General features: G+C 45.3%; 1 protein-coding gene across 2 annotated transcripts in view; it reads right to left on the bottom strand.

Annotated features, from left to right (window-relative positions):
- Window positions 1-21,218, bottom strand: part of LOC144770659 (putative methyltransferase DDB_G0268948) — a 241,386-nt gene that overhangs the window by 121,187 nt on the left and 98,981 nt on the right. For both annotated transcript variants that reach the window (XM_078655368.1, XM_078655369.1), the window contains exon 3: window positions 3,733-3,893. In XM_078655368.1, the coding sequence (XP_078511494.1) occupies window positions 3,733-3,893 (161 nt within the window). The remainder of the gene's footprint in view (window positions 1-3,732; window positions 3,894-21,218) is intronic.

The following is a 21,218-nucleotide window of genomic DNA, read 5'->3' as shown; positions in this document are numbered from 1 at the left end:
TGGATCGCTACTTTGGGACAAAATGCGGGCTTGTGTGTCACAATGGCAAGCTAAAAGCGGGTTGATGGCAGTTGACACTGGAGAAGGGGACTGAGGGACCGGATGCCCTTGTAGGCCTGCACATTGCCCATCAGATCCAAGTCCCTGGCTTCAAAAAGACTGGAGCGATTGCAGCAGCAGTAGGGAGTCTGACGGTGCATTTGTGCCAGGGACTTCGAGTCACCTCTGAACTTAACTTTGTAAGGAAACAGTTTGGCAGGTGTCAAGAGACCCAGAGAGCCTGTAGTGGCTCTACTTTCTTAGTACGTTCAGAGGCAGAATCTGCTTTATTGACGAGCCATCTAAAGGCATTATCATGAGAGGATAGTATGTCTCTATGCTGTGATCCTGCCCCCTACTTCTGTCCTATTGGCACGCGATAACGGAAACACTCACAAACAGCACCAACACCGAGGTACCGAACACATGGGAGTTTTGAATTCTGGGTTTTTAACAGACGAACAAAAGCTAACAAAGTAAGCTCCAGATTCTGTCACTTAGGCTTAATCACTGCGAAACATTTGATAACCGCGAGATGGAAAAACAAAGACCCTCCGGAAGCACCCCACTGATTAAAATCCCTAGAGATCTGGGCGCAGGCGGAGAGCGCTATTCTTCAAAGGGAAGAAACGGCTGGGTTGCGTAAGTTTCCCATCGCAAAGGCCTGGGATGATATTCTGAAAGCCCTTACACAAACTAATGGGATGTTGCATGCGCCCCCACGCAGCAGGTGGGAGATGATGCCTAGCGTGCTGCCTGGTTGGAGCGGGCGGGCTGTGTTTACAAGACGCCTCGGCCATAGCTGTCAGGTTGGGTAATGACCCCACATTCCATTATGACATTACTTAGACACAACTTCAGACGCTAGATATCTTGGTGTCCATGCGACCGCGCACTAACCAGGAAAAGTAACTCATATTCGCTATGTACACACGAACCTTGGAATGACTTCACTCGAAAGGCACATAATACACTAGAAACATGTTCCTCTATATAATTGATATCACCTTTTCTTTTGCTTTTATTTAATTTTACTAGTTGTGGTTACAGTGTTGAAAAATGAAGATGTCTTTCAATCAGTTATGATATTCACTTCTCATTACGCTTGCATCCTTGTCTATTCCACAGCTGTATTGCATATGGGCTATGCATCTCTGTAATAATTGTCATGTCTACATATGATTAAACACTATTAGGAGAAGTCACATGTGATAGACGAGTCCTGTTCCTCAATTAGAGGCGACGATATGCGTGGGTTGTAGGCACCCATGCTCATCTGCAAATGCACGTTAACTCTTGCGATACAGATGCTAATTGCGCTATGGTTATCAAGTGGTAATACCTAGAATGATGTACACAATGACATAGCAACAATGATCTTGTTAAAAAGTGCAACATATACCTATGCTTAACTTGTTTGTATCAGGAAAATGATAAACACTGCAATAAAGATATTAAAAATAAAATAAAATAAGAGGATAGTATGTCTCCCGATAATCCTGTGGAGAACATCCATGCATGGGGGATGAGCACCACAATAGTGCCAACCAACCTTCCCAGACATCAGAAGTATCAAGGTCAGCACGAATAATGCATCCGACTACATCTTAATCATCCTGAATGGTCCGAGCCAGTAAGGCCCTGATGTCTTCTAAGACAGCCGGCAAAATCTTGTTAGCCATGTCCCAGAGGGTAGGCCTATATCGGTAGAGTGAACAGACTGCATTGATCAAGCTTAATGCTAGGCTAGCTGAAGAGAAATATGTGTTTTCCAAATGCTTCAATCCTCTTAATACTCTCTATCCAGAGAAGTAATTGGTAATAAATTGAAGTTCACCTTTCTGGATGAACGACCTGAATAAACACTCTCTGGATTATGAGATTTAGTGAGACAATCAGGGTTACAATGTGTCACTCTGTGAAATCTGGTCAGCTGCCTATTCACTAGTAAGCAAGCACAGGGCTTTCACCATGTGCCAATTAAGGTGTCAATCACAGCCTTATTGAAAGGGAGCAAGGGCTCAGAAATGGCAGGCCCAGGATGTAAGAATTCTGTAAGGACTTTTGTCTTAACCTCAATCGAGGGCAGTTGTAAATCCAATACCTCTGCTGCTCCTCAGATTACCACCGCAAACCATGTGCTCTATTTCGTTGGCTGTACAAATGGTGCATTCAACACGTACGTGGGGAAGTATGACTTTTCTCATGTAAGTCTATGTGAAAATCGTCATCATAATAACAGTGTCAATCATCCCCAACCCTGCCATCATCATTTTTGGTTGGTGGTAAGCTTTCATCAGAATCGGAGACATAAAGAAAATGGTGCATCTGATGGCACATTCATCCTAGAAGATGCATTGAACCAGAATCAGGCTGTGTGGTGGCTGATTGTGCTTTAGCTATTTCAGAGCATGACACTGGTCAGGATTGGGCTGAAGTTGGATTGGGGTCAGACTTCGGAACCTGTACCGCATCCACCTCTGGCCTACCAGACTAATGGCTCCTGCGGATCCTTAGGACTCGAGGAGTGCCAGAGAAAGCCAGAAGAACTCCAAATATCTGCAGCAAGGTCTCTTTAAAGATGTCAATTTGCTGCATAGTCACTGATGGCTCAGAGAATTTGTGGTGCACTAGGACCAACTGTGGAATCAGCTCTACAACTGGAGATCTGGAAGGAGACAGACGAACATTGAGATGCCCTCGTGCCTTTTCTTCGAACATAGAGTGGTGGGATGAAGTACAGCCCTGCTTCACTTTCTTGTGCCTGTATGTGGACTTCGATTTTCACTTACAGCAGGACTTTCACCACAAATTCGACCTCTTGCGGGAACAACCTTGATACTGGGAGTGACTCTATGCCTGTGACTTGGAGAGCAACTTTTGCGAGTCTAACAAGATCTTGAGTGCAGTGCCATACAGCTTCGCTTCCCAGTCCTGGATTGCCTTTAGGTGCATGAAGACACACTTATCGCACAACTTCAAGTCATGTCCTGAGCACGAGCACCAGAGGAACACCTCATGAGGGTATACAGCTATAAATGGTTTGAAACTTACAGTCTGAGAAGGGAACATCTTTCAATGGATTTAGTTCTGGTTTTTATGAGTGGTCGGAAGGCTAACAAATGGGGAGTGGCGATCTCGATCAGTTTCGGAAGGTGCGGAAAGGAAGGAAATACATTCTAGAGTCAGGGGTGTTGCTTATATGCGGTTCAGCTCCATCACTTCCAGGGCAGTATGGAGTCAATGTGGAGCCGCACTGCGCTATCTGGTGACACGGAGCATTGCGGATGAAAGTTTTTCCGGATCCAGTGTGGCACTTTCGGATGATGAGATGAATAATTTGCTGTCAAAAGTATCCATCAGAAAATCTTATTACAAAATTGAAAATCAAGAAGCAAGAACTGTACAATTCTACTCAATCCGCAGGTTATAAGTACACCTCAAAAGTTCACCATAAGACTTGCCATCTAAGGAGTGAAAATGTGGAAAGAAAGTCAGTGCAACCCAACTGCCTTGTTGAAAGATGTATCATTCTTTAGAAATGCCTTGTGTCCAGATGAGAAATTATCAATGACAAAGCAGGCTGCTGTTATAGCACATTAAGTACCAATTCAAATTTGGCCCAGAGTCAAGTCTACTTTGCATGGCTTTGGCACAGACCAGTCTTCATGCCAGGGGATGTAGATAACTTACTGAAAGGATACGTTGGGAGGACTAGACATCTTCTTGGCCTCCTTTATCTGAGCTTCACTGATGTCCGTTCCAACCACTTTCTCGAAGTGAGGTGCCAGCACACATGTAGTCTGCCCAGTCCCACAGCCAACATCTGCTGCCAGTCCAAAGGGTTTTCCCTTCTGAAACAGAGAAGACAGTGGCCTAAACTTTAACTAGTCTTTCATACAGACGGATGAATGCCGTGATAGAAATTCTATGGTTTACCTATTAAAATAATGCCTATGTAAGCCGCTATGGCTGGTGCAGAGCCTATGTTTGCATTTACAATTTATATTGAGTATTTCAATCAGAAGTGACGTAGAAAGGTTTCAGAATACGGTCAGTTTCACTTATATGGTAAATCAGTAAAGTACAATAGTAGGGGTATGCAAAAGACACATGGGAATGGTGATGAACAGGAGATTGACACTCTAATACAGTAAACCTAAATATTACCAGGGTCTGACACAGGGATGGGTTTGTCTCTAGCCTATCCTTCCATTTACAGAAGAAAGCTACTGACTTCTGGTTTGAATGTAATAATTGATACTGTGGCCCTTAGTACAAGTGTTGTTCGAGTGGAAAGATGCAAGGGCTCAGGTTGGAGCTTGTGGGTGGAGAGCTGAATGGCATGGTAGCCTACATGACTGTGAGGGGAGTAGGTGGTGGTGCTTTGTGCAAGATGGGAGGAAATGATGAAGAAAATTATGAAAACCAGGCTGTAGAAACTTTAAAGAGACGTACTGCCTGTCAAAAGCCATCATACTTCTCTGTTTGCGGAAGGTGCAGGTATAGAGTGTGCAGGCAGTGACATGAAGGATTATATTGTGGACATAATCAACAGGATGCAAGTAATGAATAGAAAGAACTGAGTGAAAAACAACAGATTTATTTTAAATGGGGGGGGCAAAATGGAATAGGATCTTGTAGATTTTGAGAAGTCAGAAGCATGCATTGATGGCGACAGCCATGATGACGCTGGTATAGATTTGCATGTGGATACTGACTGTGAGATTGCAGGCATTTGCCTCTGATCTCGCGGGTCTGTCTTACTATGGCTCTGGAAACTGGGCCAAATTCAGTGGTAGTACTGTGAGCCGTTAAAGGCTTCTCAGGGAGGAAGTGTAGGGGTCCATAAGCTCAGTGTTCAACATCCACCAAGCTGCGCAATAACCGATTGCCATACCAAGCCCTTTAATTAAAAAAAGAAAAGTACTTTTAATACTCATACTGAAAATGGAATATCCCTCAGGTATATCACCAGGTACAATAAAATGAACTGGCGTTTGGGCTCCAGCACCTTGGGATACCACCCACCCTTTCTCCTTACCCAGGTCCCCCTCTCTTGTCACAAGACAGGTCTCCCTAAGAGTAAAGTGTTTGTGCAGTACTATCAAGGTTTAGGTCAGAGAACCCCAGTTAAGTAATTATAGTGTTCAGTTTAGTACATTCCCTAAACACAGTCTCACCACAATTCAGATCTAGCCAGCAGGGAAAACAGCTAAACAGGGCTTCATTGTTCTGAGGATTTGGTGGTTGCAGGAGCAGCCCTGATTCTGGTGAGGCAGCAGGAGGGTTTGGCAGCAGAAGCTACAGTCTTCAGAGAGCACAAGCCTTTGGCGTTGGTGGGGCCAATCGCCCCCTGAATCGTACTGTGATGAATAGCAGGTGGCCTGCCATGATGATGGAAACTGCAGAACAACAGTAGCTGAAGGCCAATCTTTTGGAATGCAGCAGCAACGACAGTCAGGTCATACTTCTTGGTGATGGTAGGGGTGTAGTCAGGGGGGCGTTTTTGGCCAGGGTGGTGAACTCTGCAGCAGGCACATCTGCTGGTTACAGAGATAAGGTCAGCCTCAGTTGCTCTTCTTGCACAGCAGTCACGGATCTGCGATGACCCATTGGTACTGCAATTCTGAAGACATTGTATCCACCTCTCGTAATGCTCACACATCACTCTCAGCAGATTCCTTCTCCTGGCAGACCCTCTCCGCATGGTAGTCTTGTTTCTTTTAACATTCCATTAATAGTCACACATTCTGCAGTGTTGGCAGTATTCTTCACCCTTGAAGCAAGCAGGCTTGATTACAAGGACTTCAGGTCATAGGTACAGCTTATTCTAGCAAGGTAAGACTTCACATGATATCTCTTCACCTTTAAGAACCTGGCTGTCCAGCAGACATCAGTTATGGTTGTACAGCAGACCTCTGAGTAATCAATGGAGCCCCTCCTTTCTTGGTGAAAGATAGCTTAGAACTGGAAAAACATGTGAGTCAGTGGCTCCTACTTTAATACAGCTAAAGCAGACAAGAGATGGAAATCAATTGCACTTTCAGAACCAGTTTGCAGTGTTTCTCCTTTCAAGAGTCTTTTGCAGGCTGTTCTCTAGACACAGTATGTGTAGAGCGATGGTCCTCGTTATAGCGTCGTGTCTAGCCTGGAGCACCCAGAGCAGAGGGAAAAAGAGGTGTGAGCCATCTGCACCTGTCTATTAACAGCCACACCGAACAGTGATCAGGGGAAAGACAGAAAGCTGGTCTCACCTAAAGGGTCCCTTTCGCCTTGAACAACAGAAATCCCACCCCCACATTTCACACCCTTCTTCTAAATTTCAGTGCAATAGGAAGACTAATCAGCAGCTCCTCTCAGCAAAAGTGCTAATCAAATTGCTGAAGGAGACTTTTCTTCTCTGTCCCCACTTCAGTGTCTAAGTCTCTTAAAGAAATTTGAGTATTAGTTATGGGGTGTGAAAACCCACTTCATATTTATAATATCAACTTTAGTCAGGGTAAACCACTAGAATCACAAAATAAACCTGTGATCACCCTCTGGTAGCATTGCCCAGGGCAAAACGTAAAACAAGAAACATCCCAAAGCAATTTGGAATAATAGAGAATGTTTTATTAAATGTAATAACAACAAAACAACAAAAGTCCAATAAGTAGAACCAAAGTTAACAGGTTTTTAAAGTATGAAATAAAATAGTGACAAACAGAGCTAAGTGCCAACTGCAGGCGTAGGAAGCTGCTTAATATATGTGTACACTTATTTAAGTGATGCACCTTGCAACAATCCAGGCAATGTATGGTGATGTTAGTGGTCTTTGATAACAATAGAAGGCTCTCAAAGTGGTAGGTGTAGAGAGCACCCTTCAGGTTTATCTTGAAGGAGTGTTAAGCAGCTTGTTTTACAGGTTTAACCTTACCATGCCAGCTAAATGAAAGGAAACCACACACTCATTAACACATTGGTATATCTCCTATCACAAGATAGCAACACAAACACAAAATAATAATTTAATTGCAATAAGGTAAATAGCACAAAATGCAGTAGTCCCCAGGGGAGACCAAACCGTATATTATGAAAGTGGACATCGAACTGCAGGAGAAGACGGGTCTTGGACCAGAAATCCCAGAGCAGCCAGGGACACAAAGAGCCACCTAAGGTTATTAGCCGGGATTCCAACGGAGGCTGTGTGCAAAGTGAGTACAGAGCTGCGTGCCCAATGAAAGTCAATGGAGAAGTTGTGGTTGTAGTTTTGCAGAATAAGGACCCTTCCTAGAGGACCTTAAAGAATTTCCTTAGAGTACCGAAGGTTGGAGAGCCACCACATCTGTGGATGCCCCCAAGACCAGGTTACCTACACAAGGGAAGCCATGTGCATAGGGGTGAATAGGTGTCAGACACCTCCATAGACGACAATGGAAAACTTGAAGAAAAGTGCCTTTGGAGAAGAAGGGGAAGAAGTCAGTTTGAACCAAATGATGGATTCTGAAGGTGAAGAATCTGCAAGTAAAAGGGACAGTGTATATGCCACTAAGGTGTGACCAAGAGAAATGCCCACAGATGTCAGGCTGTTCAGATGAGTTGACTGTGTCCTTGTTGCTGCAGCTGTGAGGACCAAAGCAAGCCTTGGTAGCCACATCTGGTATGGAGAATGAAGAAGGAGCACGTTGGGACCAGCATTTCGGAGTTCAAACTTGAAGGCAAAGATGAAGGAATGACTCAGGTCGCATTTGCTATCATTGCGGTTCAACATTACATGCAGCTAATTACAAATGTTGTCCTACTATTTTGAAGGTGTACTATATGTGACACACGTTTGGTCATTTTGTACACAAACACAACTCTATCTAGGGCAACAACAAAGGCAATTTGGATTTCAAAGGGACTGTAATTCAGGAGACACAAATGTACCCACCCCTCCTAATATAGATTTTGGAAAATATTGTTTCATTTCAGAAGTCAGTCATCGAGTGGATGAATAACTTTACATTCCCCCAAAGAGTTGCATTATTATGGATGAGTTCAGCTTCCCTAAACATTGTTATTGATGAAATATGTTTTCAAAGAAAAGTGGCATGATAGAGAACTTCGGAAACCTGATATGATTTTTTTTTATTGGAGAAAATGTATTAACATGATGGTTATATGATTTCCTGCATTCAATTTAAAAACAACCAGTTCTTTGGTAAGGTGTCTAGAAGTATAACAAGCATTAGAAATGCAATCGGGCTCGGATTTATTTGAGTTTGAGCTAATGGCATTGTAAATGCCAATGTATTGTTGCTATGTGTTATGGAGTGTGTTCATGTGGTGTGTACTGCCAGTGATCTCCTTGTGAGTGTGCGAATATTGCACCACTTGCCTGTGATGTCCTTCTTGTGAGTGTGAGAAGCTTGCACCTCTGCTGCCTGTGGTCTCCTTGTGAGTGTAAGAAGCTTGCACTGCTGCTGCATGTGATGTCGTTCTTGTGAGTGGGAGAAGATTGCACCTCAGCTGGCTGTGGTCTCCTTGTGAGTGTATGCACTGTCATCGCTAGCCTGTAGATATGCACTGTCATCGCTAGCCTGTAGATATGCATTGGCTTCACTAGCCTGTAGATATGCACCGTCATCGCTAGCCTGTAGATATGCACTGTCATCGCTAGCCTGTAGATATGCGCTGTCATTGCTATCCTGTAGATATGCGCTGTCGTCGCTAGCCTGTAGATATGCATTATCATCGCTAGCCTGTACATATGCACTGTCATCGCTAGCCTGTAGATATGCTCTGTCATCGCTAGCCTGTAGATATGCACTGTCATCGCTAGCCTGTAGATATGCATTGGCTTCACTAGCCTGTAGATATGCACTGTCATCGCTAGCCTGTAGATATGCATTGGCTTCACTAGCCTGTAGATATGCGCTGTCATTGCTATCCTGTAGATATGCGCTGTCATCGCTAGCCTGTAGATATGCATTATCATCGCTAGCCTGTAGATATGCACTGTCATCGCTAGCCTGTAGATATGCACTGTCATCGCTAGCCTGTAGATATGCACTGTCATCGCTAGCCTGTAGATATGCTCTGTCATCGCTAGCCTGTAGATATGCACTGTCATCGCTAGCCTGTAGATATGCATTGGCTTCACTAGCCTGTAGATATGCACTGTCATCGCTGTCATCGCTAGCCTGTAGATATGCATTGGCTTCACAAGCCTGTAGATATGCACTGTCACCGCTAGCCTGTAGATATGCTCTGTCATCGCTAGCCTGTAGATATGCACTGTCATCGCTAGCCTGTAGATATGCTCGGTCATCGCTAGCCTGTAGATATGCACTGTCATCGCTAGCCTGTAGATATGCATTGGCTATACTAGCCTGTAGATATGCACTGTCATCGCTAGCCTGTAGATATGCTCTGTCATCGCTAGCCTGTAGATATGCGCTGTCATTACTATCCTGTAGATATGCGCTGTCGTCGCTAGCCTGTAGATATGCATTATCATCGCTAGCCTGTAGATATGCACTGTCATCGCTAGCCTGTAGATATGCTCTGTCATCGCTAGCCTGTAGATATGCTCTGTCATCGCTAGCCTGTAGATATGCACTGTCATCACTAGCCTGTAGATATGCATTGGCTTCACTAGCCTGTAGATATGCACTGTCATCGCTAGCCTGTAGATATGCATTGTCATCGCAAGCCTGTAGATATGCACTGTCATCGCTAGCCTGTAGATATGCTCTGTTATCGCTAGCCTGTAGATATGCACTGTCATCGCTAGCCTGTAGATATGCATTGGCTTCACTAGCCTGTAGATATGCACTGTCATCGCTAGCCTGTAGATATGCTCTGTCATTGCTATCCTGTAGATATGCGCTGTCGTCGCGAGCCTGTAGATATGCATTATCATCGCTAGCCTGTAGATATGCACTGTCATCGCTAGCCTGTAGATATGCACTGTCATCGCTAGCCTGTAGATATGCATTGGCTTCACTAGCCTGTAGATATGCATTGGCTTCACTAGCCTGTAGATATGCACTGTCATCGCTAGCCTGTAGATATGCACTGTCATCGCTAGCCTGTAGATATGCTCTGTCATCGCTAGCCTGTAGATATGCACTGTCATCGCTAGCCTGTAGATATGCGCTGTCATCGCTAGCCTGTAAATATGCATTATCATCGCTAGCCTGTAGATATGCACTGTCATCGCTAGCCTGTAGATATGCTCTGTCATCGCTAGCCTGTAGATATGCTCTGTCATCGCTAGCCTGTAGATATGCACTGTCATCGCTAGCCTGTAGATATGCATTGGCTTCACTAGCCTGCAGATATGCACTGTCATCGCTAGCCTGTAGATATGCATTGGCTTCACTAGCCTGTAGATATGCACCGTCATCGCTAGCCTGTAGATATGCATTGGCTTCACTAGCCTGTAGATATGTAAATGTAAATGTAGTTGAGCTTATATAGCGCACAGCTACCCGCAGTGGGTTTCCCGGCGCTTGCTTAGGGAACCCTTCACAAACACTGCGACTTATATGAAGCAGAAGGGACGAATAACTTCCCGTGAAGACCACTACGATAAGCTTACAAAGAGTGAACCATTATTTTTGGTCTACACATCAACGAAGCTTCCATAATACCCACGACATACCCACTAGAACCCCTTTGAGGGTTGGAATTATCACCTCAAATAACAACGAAAAGCAGCATTGGAGAATAGCCTTGAAAAAGTCGTGGGTTACATTCCCCAAAACGACGAAACACGTGTTGGCTGTGACGTCTCCTGCAATAAACAACAACCAACCCTGAACAAAAGGATTAAGAATTTTTTTTTTTTTGCTGTACGAATGTATTGTGGAAACACTTGTATATATCAATAACGTAAAATACCAAACGTGTGCTAAGGAGTACCAAGCATTTTGTGGCATTGCCTAACTAGAAGAGGGAAAGTGGTTCTCTTCTCCTTGTAGCACCGTTTAAACATTAGTAACCGATCACTTGTATACAAGAAAAGTGTACACCTCCCTGTGGCGCCGTAACCTAGTAAAAATTACCACTATTCCAGTAGCCAAACCCTTCCTGGTATTCCCCTGTGAGATAGCAGGGTATCCACAAGGTGAAAGTCAGGCATCCCGCCGCGAGGGGCCGTTGTGGAGATTAAGCAAGCTATTGCCCAGAGTCGCAGAGTGTGAACCCGTGAGACGAGGAAGCACCGGGGCGAGAATTATCGAGTCCGTGGAATTTTTAGCCCAAGACCCGCCGAGGCGGGGAATTGAACCCTGGTCCAGGACCGATCTCAGCTTCCGGGTCTGCTGCCTCTAACCCCTGAGCCACGCTTCTCCACGCGCTGTCATTGCTATCCTGTAGATATGCGCTGTCATTGCTATCCTGTAGATATGTACTGTCATCGCTAGCCTGTAGATATGCTCTGTCATCGCTAGCCTGTAGATATGCACTGTCATCGCTAGCCTGTAGATATGCATTGGCTTCACTAAATTGGCTAATATATAAAAACAATTGTTCTCAGAAAGCACGTATTGCGTTTATTACTGGCAGTGAACGGAACTACTTCATGGATGTGCAAGGGCAGTTACTGGGAAGTTAGCAATGGCTTTAGTGGGTCAATTTCTGCAAAGTCATATGTAGTGGCCGGGAAGAAACGTGAATGACACAATAACGGGGTAATGCATGAAGAGGGCTCTTTAAAAAGTCCTGTTAGTAAGTGTATTAAACATAAAATGTTTGTTCAAATCAGTAGGTCTTGGGTAATGGCAGTCCTAAAAAGTTAGTTACTGGCTATACAATTTCTAGAATATTTTGTGTGTGTTATCGAGGTGGGAGGCTGATGCGTTGATGGTGATGGTTTCCTGCTATGAATTTGTGTGTGCTTTTTCTTTGCAGATTGTCCTAATTGCTTCCGCTTCTCCTCTGCCCTCCAAACAAGCATGCTCACCCAAGTAATGCCGACCCCTGAGATTGCTGGGAACGGCTCTTTCTGAGCACTGCGCCTAATGGGCCGGTAGCAGAGTGGGACAGGATGGACGTTTTTCCTGTTTAGCAGGAACATGTTCCTCTGGACAGAGACCGACTAAGCCATTCAGAATCGGGGCACATTTTCGGAAAAACAGGGAGGGGTTTTGCAGACTAGCCCTTGACAGTGCTGATTCTGAAACTATTATCTCCCTTAAGACGGACTCTGACCCAGCCCTAATACCATTTCAAGTGCTCTGACGCATATTGTGCTCTCGAAATCGCCTAATATGCGGTCGACTGTTCCCCACCTTTATAAATTCCCTGTAGTAGGCCGAATGACATGCGGCTGACGAGGCTCCGGTCCTACTCGGGCAATTACAGGTACAGCATCTGCAGAACTAACACATTGCCCTAGGCCAGGCCTCCGCCGCGCCGGCCCTCCGTGGTTGGCTGGTCGAGCACATTCCGCAGGGGCATAGATAAGCATCCCCGCGCCAGACATCGAGTCCAGAAATCTCCGAGCCTTAGGCACACGCTCTGCCCTGCTGCCCCCTCCACTTCACACGGCAGTGAATCACACAGCGAGAAATAAGAACTGAGAAGGAGTCAGCGCTCGTGATGTGTGTAAAGTTCAAGCAGGACACCTCTCTTAACCATCTGGATTGCATTACACGGGCACTCTGACAGCTCCTAATTAAGATTAATCACTCTGCCGTGCTCGTTCTCGCACAGAATATGCCACATCGGGCACGCGTAAATTACTTACAGCCTATCACGTCAACGCTACTAAATACACAGCGCAGCGAAGACGAATCACTAGGCAGATGCCATAAAAAACTAAGGAATGTGCCAGCCGGACTCCTTTCTGCATTTTTTTTTTAAAGACATAAGAGCTCGGAAGCTCCGCCTCCACTTCGTGGTGGCTTAGGCCCGAGCCCTAAAAAGGGCAACGTTTATTAGGTGGGCATTACCATTGAAATGATTCCATGATATTGTATACAGGTACTGAAAATCCAATCTCTTGTGCCCTTAGGTAACACATGGTATTGAAGAAGTTCTGGCAAAATACAAGGATGTGTCATAGAACATTTAGGTAATATTGTAGGTTTCTTCATTAAATCAGACTTAAGGAGAATATCCATCATGTCTAGCATACATTACGCAGTGTTTCACTTAGTGTTAGATAAGATTTGTCTAGGATGTCGAGGGAATTGTGTCATTGGGGGATTATAAAGCCTTTTGAGTCATCAGAATGGGTGGATTCTATTGTGCTAGTGGGAATTTGAGACTTTGAGCTGCTTTTGGTTGAGAGCTGGAAATATATGTAGGAACAATTGGGAAACGGATGCAGTTCTGAAAGGAAAAGCTTTTTATTGGAATAGAGTTGTGGATTTGAATGACTGGTATTTTCTGAGCATTTGCTGCCGCATGAACTATCAGATGGAGAAGGAAATAAATCTAATGAATACCAGGTTGCTGTTTACAATATTTTAATAACATGGTTAGGCTGTGTTAAAGTGTAGAATGTGGTTGTATGTCTGAATATTGACTTCCATTTTATCATGCCAAAAATATTAAGAAGGTAAGTGTATATAGGTAACAAATGTGATAAGTAGGCCGAGAGCGAACTTAAGTGTAGGTGAAATAGTCGTAACAACTGCACTTGCCAAACAGCTTGCTTCTGCACAGGATAGATCTTTATCTCTGCTTCTACGGACTGGTAAGTTCTGCTGCTAGGGCTAGTCCTATTGTGGCTGGTTCCGCACAACTGATTCCCCTAACTTCAGAAGCATTTGCTCTTTTACCGCATGTCTATATTTTCTATTGGCCTGTTTTCTAGCTTATCCAAGTGCAAAGTCTTTGGGGTATTTTCTGTCTGGTGACCCAACAATGAGATGTCCCACATATACTTGAGTTATACTCTATTTATACCCAAACAACCATTATTAAAAGAATACCTAGGTTGTTTGAGGTATTTTCATTACCTATTTGGGACCACAACTTAAATAATATTGAAAGTGCTCCCTGGAATATCGTTGAGCCCATCCAGCTATTATGACCAGTATGAGACCCACATGGTGAAGCATGCCACTACTAGAGTGGGTGAGGGTCTACCAAAGATTTCTTTTTTACCAGCAGGGTAATAACTAGAAAACATATTTCATTTCATCAGAGAAAAGAAATCAGGTATGGGATATTTGTTTATAAGGTCTGACTGGGGAGAGTGCATCACTTTACCTCTATATTAAAAATCTTTTCCCTCCTGAGCAAAGGATCTTACCATACACTCCATTGAGGTTTTTGTTGATGGATATTGTTTTGCCCATGTATTCAAAGGCCACTATGCAGTTCCACACCTATTTTTAACAAGGTAACTGTTCTGATTGAAATGATGTGCAACAACTAATCGGAAGGTCATACATTTATATCTCTTAATTAGAAAAATTGGTGTTGCGAGGTTACCACAGCAAACACTTTTTTTGATATCTTGAAAACCTTATTTTCTGTTCTTCCGTTGCCTCTTCACTGTCTGCTCTTCTGGCAAACACTCCCCCAGCATCAAGGAATCCTCCGATATTTATTGTCATCCTCATAAGGGGAGGAACGGAACATGCACTGTCTATGTTAGTGGAGCAGCCATATTGTGTACCTGTCTCATTAGTAACGGATCGGTGCAGAGGACACAGTATGAAGAGCTCATATGACACAAGCACGCTCAGTCGGCGCATTGCCAGGCACCACGCCCAGACCGATGCGGAGTGTTTTCCTCTTCAGGGTCATTCTGCGCTCGCAGTGACCCGGAGGTGTTTTCCACACCTGTACAGCGTGGAACAGAAAATGTGGCAGTGGGGCGCCATAATTCTATGTGGTTGCAGGACGTCAAACATGGGCTGCGCCTAGCACAATTTCTGTTACAGGACAGGAGCCTTCGGATTATGCTTTCTCTTTCTTTTACTGTAAATCACAGCAGCCAATGAAAAACGTTCAATAGTAACAAAACTACATTGTCCATGATGCTTTGCATCAGTCATGCCCTCTTAAACCCCAGTAAGAGCCATCAACACAGTCCCATCATCCTCTTTCTTTGCTGCTCACAGCAGAGCTAAGTTCTGCCTCACTATATATTGATTGACTTTATGACACTTGTTGAGACTATTGTGCTTGTTAGAGCGCTGTGCGCAGAGTTGGGATTGAATGTCATTATTATCTGATGTATTTATGCCTATTATTACTCATTAAGCATTGTGAGCGTTCTTGTGATTTTGGTTGCCCTGTTATACAATTTTGGTGATTGCGCGCATCGCGCACAGTGAGGGGCCCCTGTCCGGGATGACGGCGCTGCGGCGCTTTAGCCTTTGAAGTTTGCGCTATCCAGCGCGCGAGTACCGGACCGCTCTTGCGGTTGTTTTGACCGTCCTTCGGTCGCGCGAGCGTGCGCTGGTGTTCTGGGCTCCCCTCATCGCACGAAAACACCGCAGGAGCCGTATGGTTCACAGGCGACGTGCGCAGCACAACTTGGCCCCTTGGGCACATTTTGGGCTCTATTTGGGTTGGCATTGGGCTGCGCACGTCGAGATTGTCCCAAATAGGAAAGTTTTACCGCTTTTAGACAGAGAGTTTGCCGGAGCTAGACGCCTGATCGGCAGTAAGAGTCATCGCCTTGGCGGAGTGGCACACGCTCCTTATATATATTTATTTGGCTTCTACGCCTTTTTAAGGGCTGCAACAATCTGACTGCAGCTTTGCTGAGGGGGCTTTGGTACTCTATTAAAATCAATCCTATTGTGTGCAAGTGGGCTGCACCCCCAATAATCCTCTAGTAACTGATTATATATATACATATACATACATATACATATATATACATATATATATATATATTATTAATCTAAGATGGAAGAGTGGGTGAGATACGAAGTTGATGACAAGGAAGTTTATTATGAGGGACAGCAGGAGACTGACCTTGAGGACAACATTGTTGAGGCTCTGGACGCCTCGGTCCACTCCTCAGTGAACAAGGCTATATAAAGCACAGTACTAAACACTGTGCAACAAGCATTGGCAGCTGCATTAAAAACAATTACTAAGCAGCTTGAAAGTTTTGCCAAACACCATGGGTTTGGTAAGGACAAACCCAAGCTTGATAACCCTCCGGATAAAAGCGTTGCGAAAGAGAGTCAATAGCCTCATGCTAGTGTTTTAGGTTTGCTATCGCAAACTCAGGCTGGAGATCATGGGTATTCCACAGGTGCCAAGGCAAAGAGCAAACAAAGGGTGTATACTGATACAGACACCACCAACTTCAGACACAGACACTACCCCAACCAATGAGGAGGCCCCTCCCAGTAAGAAATCTGGGAAAGTAGATTCATCAACTCCCGATATTCCGTCTAATACTCCTTTTACATTCAACCCTAGTGACATTGTGCATCTCCGCTCTTCCGATTGGGCTCCAGCCCTGGAGGTTACCGATATTTACACGAGAACATTCGCAAAGGGTTTGACAAGGTAGTGCGCAATCGACTATGGTCAGAGTGCTCTCGACCCGATCTGCCGGACAAGGCAGCTGAAACTCCCGAAATCGAAGTTAGTCTTCTCACATTTCTCAAAAAGTTTGCTAACGATCCCAAGAAGGATCGAACGCACCTGGCGCGGGTGTCAAGATAAGTATCTCAACGTTATTGGGCCTTTGGCAAAGATGTATGTGGGGACATTTACATCGCTTGACAAAACTCAATCTGTCATTAACAGAATCTTCCAACAAGGCCTTTTCAACCGGGACGGACGAGGCAGGGGACGGTCGTCAGGCTGTTTCTACAAACCCGGTCCCCTTTGAGGCAACTATGGGCGCGGCAGAGGAGAGTGGGATTCAACAAGAGGGGGCACCTTCTATCCCACTCGTCGCCGATTCAACAGACTCTGTTTCCACAACGGTGGGAATAGAGCAGGTTTCCAAGGGCGAAATTCTTCAGGTAAGCGTTACAGATATCTCTCTGTTACCATGGGGGGGGGTTAGACACAGTTTTTTTTAAAAATTGGCGAAACTTGAAACAGGACGCATGGGTAATACAAACAGTTTAGGGGTTCCATGGATCTCCCCGTCAGGACACACGGCCCAGAACACTCCATGTTTCCCAACCTGAATGTGCTTTTATAGACAGCGAAATAGCCGAATTGCTGCAACAACAAGCAATAACAACATGCAACAACAGGTATCACGGCTTTTGCAGCAATATTTTCTTAGTTCAGCAAAAGGGTGGTGGCCACAGACTTGTCCTGAATTTGAGAGAGTTCAATCCATTTCTCATTTACAAACATTTCAAGATGGAAGGGATCCATCTTTTGGCGGATTTACTAAAAAAAGGAGACAGGATGGTCAGGCTAGATCTCAAAGATGCCTATCTATCCATTCCCATTTTTCCGCCACATCGGCGCTTCCTCAAATTTCAATGGCGAGGTCAATGGTTCGAGTATTTTCCCTTGCTTTCGAGCTTTCCTCGGCTCCTTGGTGCTTCACCATGGTGATGAAGCCTCTTGTGGCCCACCTGCGGGAGCAGGGTGTTCTCATGATTATCTATCTGGACGACATCCTGATCATGGCACACAGTCCAGAGTTAGCTTCTCAGCACCTTCAAATGACGATGTCTCTATTGCAGAGTCTGGGGTTTGTAATCAACCAGCACAAGTCAGCTCTTTGTCCGACTCAGACAATAGATTTTCTGGGTTTCGTGATAGACTTCCAAGCGGCCCAGTTGAGCCTTCCCAAAACGAAATGGAAAGACATCAAGAAGGAGATTTTGGCAATCCTCAACAAGCAGGTGGTCTCTCTCTGAGCCATTGCCATGGTAGTAGGCCTACTGGCATCCTCCATTCAAGCAATTTTTCTGGGACCTCTACATTACAGGTCCCTGCAGAGGTAAAAGATCCAACATCTACAGAAAGGTCTGTCTTATACAGATCTGGTTCCGTTGTCACAAGAAGTGAGAGAGGAGATGCAGTGGTGGCTGGGCCAAGTGGTAGCGTGGAACGGCAGAGTGATTTTCGGATCGCAGCCAGAGGTTACCATCAAATCCGATTGCAGTCGCTGGGAAGCGTGTTGCAGAGACATTTCCACAGGCGGAAGGTGGTCTCCCCAAGAACTGTCGCTACATATCAATTGTCTGGAACTCCCTGCGTGTTCCTTTGTGATTCGGACACTCTCTCCCAAGCAGACAACATTTCAGCGGTGAGGTATATCAACAAGTTGGGAAGGCAACAGACGCCTTCCTTCAGGATTGGTCAGGAGCTTTGAATTATGCGTTTCCACCTTTCCTTACGATCCCCAGAGTGACATCGTACATTTTCAAACAGCAAGCGGAAGTGATTCTAATGACGCCCCTGTGGAGGTCGCAACCCTGATTCCCAGTGTTGCTGGAGATGAGCTGCGACCTCTCCAGGATGCTTCCGTGGTCGGAGTCTCTACTCCTGGGCCCTCACAAGGAACAACATCCCTTGATTCTCTCGGGGCGACTGTCGCTGATGGCATGGGGGCTTTCCGGCAACAGTGGGAAATGCTGGGATTTTCAGAGACAGCCACAGCCTTCATCAAACAGGCATGGGCTCCTTCAAATAAGAAACAATACTCTTCAGCCTGGAAAGGCTGGGTAGGTTGGTGCATGGAACAGCATATGGATCCCGTTTGGGCAGACTTACCCCATATTGTAAATTTCCTTAAAGGCATACGAGTAGCTAAACCTCCTAGACGGAAGTATTCAGGTTTATGGGATGCTTCCATGGTCATTTCCCTAGTTGGCCTGCAAACAATCTTCTATCTAGAAAGCAGTTATTTGTCAAATTGGCTATGCTTTTATGTTTATCTTCCTGTCTGCGTTCATCGGACGTGTGGGCTCTGGACATTACAGGTAGAGTATTTACTCCAGAAGGAGCTTCCTTTACTATCACAGGACGTACAAAGACTATCAAGACATATTGAGTATAATTCTTTTCCTAGCAATGAAACATTATGTGTTGTACAATGTTTAAAAACCTATGAGGAATGTACTCGTTCTTTGAGACCAGAGGGTTCTACCCAACTTTTAATTGCATTGCAAAAACCCTTTAAGCCTGTGTCGGCTGCTACGATAGCCAGATGGCTTTGATACGTTATGCAAGAAGCAGGTATTGACATTCAAATGTTTGGTGCACATTCTGTGCCAGGTGCTATGGCCTCTAAATCCTAAAAGTTGGGTGCTAACATCCAGGACATTATGCGTTGAGCTGATTGGTCATCTGAATCAACGTTTAAACAGTTTTATTATAAGCCGGTAGGAGATATAACATCTGTCAGCGTTAAACTAGCATGATCCAAAGCTTCCAGTCCTGTAATAGAATAAAAAACTTGCTAGCATTCGCGACAAGAATTTTCAATTCTATTAAGGACACGAAGGCGAGGATTATCCCACCGGCTATGTTACAATATCATTGTACATGCTTACCCACCCGTATATAATGTCATGTTAAAAAGTTTCACAATAAACAGAAATTACGGGTTGCTCATGTTTTTAGGTCTCGCCTAGACGAAAGCAAAGCAAAGCTTTGCTGTCTATGGCGAGACAACTTATGTAGTTACTTTTGGGGGAATGTGGACAGCAGAGTTCCACGCGCTTTTCCTGGCCGAGATTTAACCTCGGGAGCGCGCACGTCGCCGTGCCTCACATTCCCATTCGCAAACAAAGCCTCACTCACGCATACGCACATACACAGCCATACACACACTGCATACACACACGCACCCCCCCTTAAACAGACACACGCGCACACAGACAGACAGACGCACGCACACACACACTCAAACAGACACACACCCCTCCTCTCCCTCAACACACTCACCTGTTCTGGTGGTGCTCGGCGGCGGTTCTGCCTCTCGGGCGGCGGTAGCGCTTTGCGGGGCTCTCTCACCACATGAGAGCCCCGCCTTCCCCATGCGCCCGGCCGCTCTTCACCCGGTCCCCCATCTCGGGACCGGGACTCAATCAGGAGCCTTCGTGGCTCCTCGGGTAGCAGTTTCTCTCTCCCTCTCTCGTCGCGATGGGGCGGGACTTCCGGTTGGGGCCGCGATGGGATTGGCCACCTGCCCAACCGCTTCCGGGTCGTCGCAGGCAACGCAGCAGCCCGGCGAGGAATTGTTTGATAAGAGTAACCGGTGTGGTAGGGCAGCTTCCACTTAACAAAATTTTATACGGTGTTAAGTGTCCTTTAAAAGACTGTTACACAAAAGTAAAAGATGGGAAACTAATTTCAACTGCATTAGTCACTCAGATAGAGTATGCACCAGCCTGCGCTTATTAAAGTAAACACATCCTTCGCATTCTACCAGAGATAACGATTGTGTGATATGCAAGGACTTACAATCAAACTAACAGACTCACATGTCTCCGCTCCAATTAACTCGTATCTCCCTATACTAATACTGTATACATATTTTCATATACTAATTCACCACTAATCCTTTTGGGTTCCATAGTGTGCTACTAGCTGAAAAAGCGCTACAACACCTGCTCCGGAGAGGGGGTGGGGGGGTTGGGGGTAAGCGCTATATAAAAACAATTACAGGTAGCGGCAGCCTAACCAGGGGTCCCCACTGTTGTTAAACGCTGCACTCCATTAGCACAGACAGAGATCCATTCCACCCTGAGCCCCGTTCAGCCAGTGTGAACAAGACGAACCCTGAACATTCGTGACTCATTTTCTTCTACAGCACCATGGGTATTTGAGGGAAAATTACATTTCTGATCCTCAAAAGTGATTTCTATTTATTACACACCGCATTAAACGTGACGGAAGAGACAGATTGTTTGTGTTTTCTTTTTGAGGTTGGGCCGAACTGTCACTCAGGTTGCCATGGAAACGGCTGTGGGGGCCTCGCACCTGAATGTAATCTATGCGCTGCTTTAATTGAGCCAGTTGCTACGAAGCTCACTGTGCCACCTGCAGCTCGCGGAGCTGCAGACACTTGCCACCTGGCACACGGCACACGGTTTCTGCTCATTAATGTTAGAGCAAGACATGGATTCGAATGGAGCCCGGACCTGTGGTGTAGGTCCCTCCGCCGCTTAAGTAGTCCCAGTTGACATGCTTCAGTGCCCTGCATGTAAATGTTACTGTTACATAAAGCCAAGTGATGCATTATCTTCTTACAAAAGGACGCACTCAAGCTCTTAAAGTTAAAGGAGTTATCAAATGCC

Source organism: Lissotriton helveticus, chromosome 7, assembly GCF_964261635.1.
Source record: "Lissotriton helveticus chromosome 7, aLisHel1.1, whole genome shotgun sequence".
NCBI lineage: Eukaryota > Metazoa > Chordata > Amphibia > Caudata > Salamandridae > Lissotriton > Lissotriton helveticus.
The sequence above is the reverse complement of the archived record's forward strand: the minus strand, read 5'-3'. Positions and strand labels throughout refer to the sequence as shown.